Source organism: Egretta garzetta, unplaced genomic scaffold, assembly GCF_000687185.1.
Source record: "Egretta garzetta isolate BGI_Z169 unplaced genomic scaffold, ASM68718v1 scaffold47, whole genome shotgun sequence".
Lineage (NCBI taxonomy): Eukaryota > Metazoa > Chordata > Aves > Pelecaniformes > Ardeidae > Egretta > Egretta garzetta.
In genome coordinates, this window is record NW_009260179.1 from 58,152 (window position 1) to 67,837 (window position 9,686).

The 9,686-nt window shown below is 38.4% G+C and overlaps 1 protein-coding gene across 1 annotated transcript; it reads right to left on the bottom strand.

Annotated features, from left to right (window-relative positions):
• Positions 1-1,380: 1,380 nt before the first annotated feature.
• On the bottom strand, positions 1,381-9,269 carry SNAP29 (synaptosome associated protein 29). Its single transcript, XM_035897196.1, has 4 exons — positions 9,076-9,269; positions 8,268-8,353; positions 7,103-7,207; positions 1,381-5,412 (listed from the first exon to the last, which is right to left on the bottom strand). Exons 1-4 carry the CDS (start codon positions 9,228-9,230, stop codon positions 5,255-5,257), a joined length of 504 nt encoding a protein of 167 aa, XP_035753089.1. The 5' UTR covers positions 9,231-9,269; the 3' UTR covers positions 1,381-5,254.
• Positions 9,270-9,686: the final 417 nt, after the last annotated feature.

Below are 9,686 nucleotides of genomic sequence, written 5' to 3' on the forward strand. Positions count from 1 at the left end.
TCCATCGAGACTTTTTATAGCTGAGGCAGGACTCCAAAGTCACTGTATTTAGAAAACCCTGCCTGGCATTCAGGGATCTTCCCAATTTGGCGGTCTGTTTATTCTGGGGGCACCTCCCTGCTTTCTTTCAAGCCAGCCTTACCAAGCCTTCAGTTCTGGCCCCGATGAAGTTGTTCTTCATATTTTCCCATTTTGGGAATATGCAATATATTTATTTGGAAGCAAACAAACCAACCAACCACCAACCAAACCAAAATGAAAATTGTAGCACTCCTTCCTAAAACCAAACCTCTTTCCAGAGGCAGGGGAACGGGAAAGAGGCAGGCAGAAGCATGAGCGTCCTTCATTCCAACAGCACCTGCTCCGCACGGTTTTACGCACTGGCGTGAGCATCTTTTACCTCCGCTTCCCTCTTATTTTCTGGAAAGGCAGGGACTGCATTGTAAGCAAGGAAGTCCTTGAGGAAACACAAAGGGTTGAAATGCCTGACCAGCCATAAACAAACAGATTTGTGTGAAATTCTTCTGAGACTCAGAAACTGATTCTCCGTGCAAGCAGAGCAAGCCAATAATATTCCTAGCCGACATCCAGAATCCACGGCACTGCTCCATTCTCTACCATCCTCCAGTGTGCAGTTCACGTTATTTTGATTTTTCTATATGCAACAATAAAGTGCAGAGATGGAAGAGCTCTCAATTCCCAGTTGTTGAAGAACTCTTAGCACAAAGGCAGCAAAACAAAGTTATCTGAATTTTAAAAGCCCTGTCAATCTCTAGCAATTCAGCTTTCCCTTTTCAGAGCTTTTGCAACAGCGCTTCTGAATCTCTGCTTTACAGTATCAAACAAAATTAAACTCTACTACAAAAATTCAGAAGCCAAGTTCCTCCCCTCGTATACAGGTAAGAATCTACCTGAGGGTCAGGACAGGCAGAAGTTTTCTGCCATCACCAAATGTGGGACCATACGGGAATATTACAGAACTATTGGCTTTAAATTTTCAAGATGGTACTTTTTTTTTTTTTGCCTTACTCCTGTTCCCCCTGCCTTGTTCATGCATACATCCAGTTTATGATATTCCAAGCACTACGGCAAGATCACTTTTCAAGCAACATCTTGAATTATTTGATCATCACAAGCTAAAGTTATGCAAAAATAAATGCCTGTTTGCATTCCTCTTTCAGGATCTAACAGAATCTACTTGAGTCCAGTAGAAATGCAATACCCTCTTTTTACTCTCACAAAACAAACCCCACCACCTGCAAAATTATTTCCATTCTGGCACAAACTTAATAGAGTAGGTCCAGCATTTTAACAGATCTTAAGGGAAAGAAGCATCAATTAAGTTGTAATCAAAGAATTTAAGGAAATAAATGCAAAAACTCTCCATTAACAATAAGCACCTTTATTGACCATCTTACCATTCGACATCCATTTCATTCAATCTCCTAAATTGCTGAACTACAGTCCAGCTTAGCATTTAAATAAAAGAAAAAGAGATCTCAATTTGACTTGTATAAAAAGTGTTATGCCTGGGTGGCACAGAATTAAAGTACTATTTAAAAAAGCCAGAGACACAAATAATCACCACCTGTGATTTTGAACATTAAGCCCCGTACAGTTCAAAGTCAAAATTAGCACATATCCTCCATATGATCGTATGCTTGTAAAAATGCCTACAAAAATCTGTTTGTTCAGAAGGCAGAGTGGTTGGAAAGTATTTTCTATTTTACCATTTAACAAATGACATCACTTCACAAAAACTACGAGGCAGCAAAGTATTTCAGATAAATTTCACACAAACCCCTGACACCACAGAGTGCCAACAGAGTTCAGCACAGCAGCAAATCTTTGCAGTACAGACTAAAATTCAGCTATGCATCATTCATTACAATATTTAATTCAATGCTCAGGAAATTTAAAAATCAAATACACCTGGGAATCTAACAGTCAGACACTGGTTATTCCCACTTCTTTTTTTTCCTTGCTGTTTTCAGAGTATGACTTCTTGTATCTGTGTTACAAAGGGTGCTGCTTCCCGGTGTTTAAAACCTCTTCAAAATTTATTAGCAAGCTTTGAGAAGCAAGAAAATTGCCTTTTATAAAGACAACTTAAAATATTTGCAAAAGCATTTAACTTAAGTTAGCACTTGAGTGTAAATTAAATTCCTTCTGAAAGTCCTATACCCTACACAAGGTAAGTTTTTCAACAGTATCCAAGAAGAAATAAAACTATCTCAGGAAATATTAAGAAAAGCTACTGAAATAAGTCCTTCATAACACCTGCAAAGTGACATGTCCTGGAAAGGCAAAAACTGAGGGTTTTTTCCTTTAGATTTCCCCTTTCTGCAGGATATAAAGTTATTCTAACAAGCAAAAAAAGTTCATCACTATTACAAAATAGTGTTGTCTCCATGTCAGGCGTAAGTTCTTTATCAGCTTAAATCACCTGTATGAAAGCTGAGAAAGGGAACTCCATTCATAGCAGAAATTAATTTATACCCATGCACAATCTTTTTTTCCCCCCACAAAAGAAATCCAGTGTGGGAAATAATCCTTTAAAACAAGGCCATTAAAACACATCAAAACAAAACTAGTAAGTAGAGGAGGAAAGCCTAAGCAAACAGATGTACGTTACTGAGACAGTGAATGGGTTGCTAGAAGAGATGAGAGGTTAGATCTCTGTAGGACTTTGACATAGCAGAGATGCTGGTTTTCTACTCTGCTTGGATCACAAAGCAGAAATAGGGTGGGGGTTTTTTTATTGCCCTTCCCTGCCTGTGTTTTTCAAGGCATCAGAGATATCCAGGACACAGTAACATTTCCTAAGGCCAATACAACTCCAACAGTTGACCAAAAACTTGAGTTAGTTTTGTGAATTTAGATTAAAAAAAATGGAAGAGCTTACATTGGAAAGGCAACACACTTCACTCAAATCAAGAGATTTTGGCTTGGATTCAAGCTCCACATTTGTTATTGCACACAATACAACTCAATCCTCCAGCTGTTTTTCCTCCATTAACCATAACTCAGTGAAGGAAGTCTCAGGGTACATCCCAGTTACCAAAGCCCGCCTGCCTTTGGAACAAATGTGGTTGTGAAATAGTTGCCTACAGGTGAAGGCAGATTCCACAGTGTCATTAATTACCATGCAATTTGTTGGTATTCTCTGTTCCTGAAAGAATTTATGCATCCCTTCTAAGATGCAAGTGTTTGTTAACCAGCACTGGGGTAAGAAAAAATGTAAATAATTTCACCCTTTTTATTAAAAGGAGAAAGTCAAGTAAGAAACTAAAACAGGTATAAGCAAAATTTCAATCTTCCTTCACTGAGGTACCAAACATTTTGAAAACTAATGATTGTATCATTTACTAATAAATGAATGAAGCGTCTTGAGACACCAAATCCTATCATTCATAAATATTCCAACAGAGTAAGAGAGAATTAATCATGGTATACACCCAAAATGTGATATATTGATATTAGTAAGGTTTTCTATGGTTCCAAATGAGCATAAATGACAAAAATTAAAAAACAATTAGAGGTACTCAATAGCTCTTCCAAGTTTTATGTCCCTTTTTTGAGACAGAAATCAATGACGTCAGTAACATAATATCACCTTAAATCTAATTCACAACTTGACTTTGCTAGCAATCCCAGGAATAATATTTTCTTCCATAATGCCATGTCCAAGAAGTGTAGCTTTTTTAGTGATTTATTTTTCTACAAGCAAACTTCTCAGGAGACACAGTAAAACAAGGAAGGCTCAAGTTTTCTTTTATGTCCTTAACATTTGGGTGCACTTTGTAGCAAGTGAGCTCAATATAACAAAACCCTTGAAAAAAAGGAAAGGGGAGGGTGGGAATGCAATGTCCATGAAGGACAGAAGGAACACCAAGGTCTTCCTTTAATTCATAAGATAACGTGGCCCCAGCTCAAAAAAGCAACTATCTGCTCTTAGCCACTCAATGTCCTTTGCGATAGCGAGCGTGGCAACGCTGCCACGGGTCCCTTGGCCTCCCCAAACCAAAACAACTTACTTGTTTTCAAGACAGACAGCAAGTTCTCATCATCATGTCTTCAGGCTGGAGCAGAGCTGTAATTACGTTGTTCTACAGTGATACTTACAAACGACTACAACAAATTGGAAGGCCCAACTTGTATCTGGAAGACTCAAACAGTTTTGAGCTTGTCTTCATTTGCAGGAACTTTTCACACCTGCTAAGCCAATGCAGAAGCATGTGAACCATAGCTGAGCTTCTTAAAAACAGTCACGTTGCCCAGGAAAACGCAGCATCTTCTGACTCCCTAATCACATTTGAATGAGATGTTAACTCACAGAACGATCTATGATGCGCTTGTGCAGTATCAGACCAACTCTCCATTTCTAAAATGGAAGCTATTTTTCAAATAACCACCTATCTGAATAGGCTGAGAAAGAGCAGAAAAGAAAAAGGAGATGGTAACCTCTACAAAAGAATCTTTAAGAGCACATGTTTAAGTCCTGATTTGTTACCCAAACTTTTTGGGTCACTGTCAGTCAACATTTCTTGCAGACCACAAGATACCCTTAGAGATCTTTACTGAAAATACTGTAAAGGCGATAGCATTTAGTGACCCAAACACAAACCCCAGTTTGCAGATCTACCATTTGGCAACAGTCCTCTTAGGAAAGGGAACACGCACAGGATATTATCATTACTGCATGACACCTTTGATATTTTACAACTTCCACAGAACAGTTCGTTCCTTAAGCCCCAGAAATGCCAGAGAACAGTCACTTTGAATTATTTTTACAGCTGGAAAGCAGCATTTTTTCAGAATTTAAAATAGCTGTAGGTAAACAGAATGAACAACATTTGTTCTGAACAAAGCAGCATTCTGTTCCCCCTGCCCCCTCCCCAAAACAGGCGAAATGCAGTTCCTTTTCTCATCACAGCTCCCAGGCCAAGGACACTGAAGCTTTGTAGATTGCAAATTCCTCCATGCACATGACGCACAGTTATATAATTGAGCAGGGTATCCAGCACAAAAGCATCTACCAAGTGCTGAGAGATTTTACTCAACATGCACTTTTCCCATGTATGTTAAATTTAAGGTATTATGCTGCACTTAAGATTATGCAATTTTAATGACAACAAAATCAATAACATATGGGAAGAAAGACAAACAGCTACTGTCCACGTTTTTTTAAGAGATCAGTTGAGTTAAGACAACCAAGAACTGACACTGGACAAAAAAAATTTCTGTAAATCCTTTAAAGTTGTCGGACTTTTTTATCTGTGCTTTTAATATTGACATCCAGTGTCTCTACTTTCTTTGTCAGCCGATCCAGCATATCATCTTGCTCATCTATTTCTGTCTGCAGACCAAGAGCAAGGTTTTTCAGACGACTCAACCCAGAAGACATCTCATCTGTCAACAAAGAGAGGAACCGTAAGGAATCGAAGCGGTATAAAGTATTCTGTTTAAACGGACAGTATCAGGATTCCCTCCTCTCCAAAACCCTGGGTTAGATGATGTTCGTTACGACTGCTCAGGTCTGAGTGTTCTTCTCAGTAGTGGAAGCACCGGTATTCTAACACTTCTACTGCCAAAAATAATCACGTCCTTCTTTTTTCCATTACAAGTTAAATACAAATGCTTAAAACCAAATTGGATCTTTATAAAATGACATACCCTGTAATGTGGATTTACTTTTTTTAAAAACCATAATTTATGGAAGATTTGGTGCATCTTTTCTCAGTTCAGTATACACAATATGCTCACGACCTCCGTTGTTTTCCTTTAAACTTCATGCAGAGGTATTGTCAATATGCTGAAAATTAGCAATTAGTTGTTTAACATAGATGGGAAAATCCCATTTCCAGATTTTCTAATTTGGCTACAAGGAAACTCCTTTATTGCATGATCGACTGGTATAAATGCTTCTGAGGCTATTAAGTTTTGCACAGCTTAGGGGGACAACAAATGTGCTTCCACTAACTCTTAATGCTTGACTATTTCTCTTCGATCTATTCCTTTCCCATTTCTTTCCAATCTCTTCTTTCTAGGTCAGCTAAACAGCGACACGTGTAAGCAAAGAGGGACTTTGTGTATATGCTACAGAACAAAGGAAGAGAAAGTCAGCTGAATGGTTTGGGGGAGTAATAAAACAAATGCAGCAAATTCACAGATTAAGGATTTAGTGCCTTTCGCTTCTTCTATTTTCTGCAAAACACGTTTATTCCAAAAGCTGCGCACAGTTGTAAAGTCTTTAGGTCCAAACTGATGTACAATTCACTATCTGAGTTTAACTGTCAGCTAAGTTGGATGCAGCTTTCAATGCACTGCTAAGCTTTAGAAAAAGAGGTAGCAAGTACCTATACTGGTATAATCTGGATGTCAGCTCGAAGAATTTTTCCTTTATTAATATTACTAGTACCTGCTTAATAAGATTTTTCAGAATGGATGGATAAGCCTGCTTGTCCCAGTGATATTCCAGTCAACTTACAGGATGATTCAAAGAAACATTTTCACATCCTGAATGCGAGTGTTGTGGGATCCTTCAGCACCATTTCCTCATTCGAATGACACAGATTTGCTAGCGTGTTCACATTTGGTAAGTGTTTTTCTTACTGTCAATATACAATCTAAGGGGACTCATGCTTTTACTGTGGGTTTTCTCCCCTGGTCTCTTTGCTCAGGGACAGTTCAAAATCTATTTCTACAGCACAAGCTTGTTGTGGAAGAGTTGAAGTATTAATGCCAATAGCATATCAGTTTCCACAGTAGGTTTATGCTATTCCAGGCACCCTAGCCAGTTTGTTTCCTGCTGGCTTCATGCATTTCTAACTCAGATTTGTTATTACTATTTGCAAGCAGTTGACCCAGACATCCCACAGCATTCTATCATTCAAATAATGCACATTTCAATCAAACTTTGGATTCTGCTATGTAGTTTTGAAATGCAGAATACAAGCAAATGGGGTTTTTTTTATCATCAAATTTCACGTGAACCAAAAAAAGTGTTGATTAGCAATATACTACTTAGTAACTTTCTCTGGCTTAAGAACCAAAAACTGAAAATTGTATTACATCAAACAGCTTCAATTTTCTCACTCACCTAAGTTGTTATCAATTTTCTGGTGATAAGCTCGCAGGTGTTGGTTCTTTGGATAGGAATCCCTCTGCACTGAAGAAACTAAATCTGCTTTGCCGAAATCATTGTCTGTTAAGAGTATAAAATACAGAATATTAAATAATAAGAAAGCTAGCAAGAAGAGGCTTTAAAGTTTTAGAAGGGCTGTTAAAAATTAGTCTGACCACAGCTGCCATGTAACCACATAACCCATTAGCAGGAGCAAATGCCATCCAACACCACTGTCCTTAGAGCACCCCTCAAGATGAAGAGTTATTAAGCTAAAATGATTCTCTTTGGGGCTGCCTTTTGTAGTTCTGGTAGGTAGTTGAAAGAAAAAAAAAAAGAAAAAAATCAGCCACCCAACCAACAAAGCATGTAGGTTGGTAACTTCTACCAGCAGTTAGCATTCCCCCAGGTCAAGCCACCAGAGCCCTCTATTGGACAGACTTAATACTGTGTGGAGTGGAACAGAGATTAAAGTTATCAAAAAGCATTTCTTTACTTACAAAAATAAAACTATAAAGATACCCTGCTGCTTTCTCACTCTTGCTAAACTGAATAATTGAACCTCACTTTAAAAAGGAACAGTTATTTTGTACATAAAAGTCACAACAGAAGTTAACGCATTGTGAGAATGGGGAACCAGACCAAACCCTGTACGCTTCCTTGTGTGAAATCAAGCAATGACTTCAGCATGAAGGGTTATAGTCTGTGTTTGAAATAACAAGGAAAACCTATCTGAAAACTATGACAAATTATGGTTAAAGAGGAGAAACTCTGAACATAAGTTAACATTTTGGCAAACCTTGCCTGCACATTGTGTAGACTCTTGGCTATAGTCTCCTCCGTGCAAATACAAGCACTGGATGCTTTTAAAGTCTTTAGTGGATATCCCCCAAAGGAAGGGCTAAATAAAATCTGTATCCAAGTAAAAAAAAAAAATCACATCTCCAGTATGGATATAAAGAGTTCTAGGGGAAACAATTCCCTAGAATTCAAAGCCATGAAGGCTGGGACACACATCTCCAGATGTTAAGCAGCAACATAAGTCAGCAGCTGGGCAGGAGGAAGGGTCTCTGCCTTCACTACTGGGCAAGTTTGCCCCATGTTGATGATAGACATTCAGCATAAAACAAAGTTAACAAACCTGAATTATCTAGCTTCCTTAAATTTGGATGACTTTCCTGGTATTTTGACTCTTGTTCTTTACTGGACACTATTGCTTCTTTTAATCTAGTAATAAAGAGAATAAAAAGAAAACATTGCTATGGACCACAGGCCACAAGACCACAAGAGCAGCAAATTTGTTAGACCCGATCCAAAATGCTCCTTTAAAATGAACTATTAGCATTCGTCTTCAGTGAAAGTAGAACTGGTCACTTTAGTGCTGAAAATAGCATATGGGAATTTTGGTATCAAAACCAGAACTGCATCTTCTGTCTTGGAGGCAACCGATTCCTTTCCTCTAGTGGAAGATGGAGGTGGAAGGGGAGGAGGAAATCAATCCATGCAACATTACCAGGCTTTACATAAACTTCTCAGCTGAAGAGAGACAAGTACTATAAGACACAGTAATTTCACAGCAATTAGTTTTTATGTAAAGCTTTTTTAATAGAAGCTAGAGAAATACACGTAATATTTAACTGGAAGGTGTCAATTCCACAAACCATCATTTCCTGATAAGACTGACGTGGGCATGACAATTCAGAAGACTCTGAAGACTTACTTGTGCAATTTTGTGTAACTTTGAATTAATTTCCCACAAATACGAAGCTATCCTTACCACTACAAATATAAAAAAAAGTAAAAATATTTCTCTCTGAGTTAAAGGGAAAAGGGAGATGGACACCATCTCAGTTTACTTGATGGAATCAACAGATCCTTTAACTTCTGATTTTCCGATGACATTTTGGAGCTGCTGTGGGAGATAAGCCCCAAGTAAAATGTTTACTTACCTACTGTTAGCATAATATTCAGGGGCTCCGTTCTGTTCTGGCTTGCTCTCTGGAGGTTTGGCTTTGAAGTAGTTTACCAAGCCCCCCCAAACACTCTTAATGCTATTTATGTGCCTTTGACTAGTCTTCAAGTCCTGGTCCATTTTATCTACCATCTGTTCCGTGCGCTTCAGTGCCTCTCCTTGACGTACGAGCTCCTAACAGATATTGACAGAGGAAGAGAAGCTAGTAAAGCCAAAATAAACTGAAACATCAAACATTTTTTAACAGACACTACAAAGAAAAATAACAGATTTCCTCCATTTGTGTAGATTATTTCTAAAGGCATACAGATTTTCCTCACTCCTTTCCCTCCAGGGCATTTCAGTCAAGAGTTGCTCATCAGCCAAAGCATTAATCAGCTATAAAATTCTCATCCCTACGCAATGCCAGGTTCCTGACACCTACTACAAACATCCAGGAATCTTCTGTGTTGCCCTTTTGTCAGGTTGACATTTGTGTCTCTTCTTGATGGAACAAGCCTGGCACCAGATGGGTGATGCAAAGGATTATGGCAGGGAAATCAGCAAGCTACTTGTAGTTGTGAATGATGCCTTCACTGAGCAGGGATA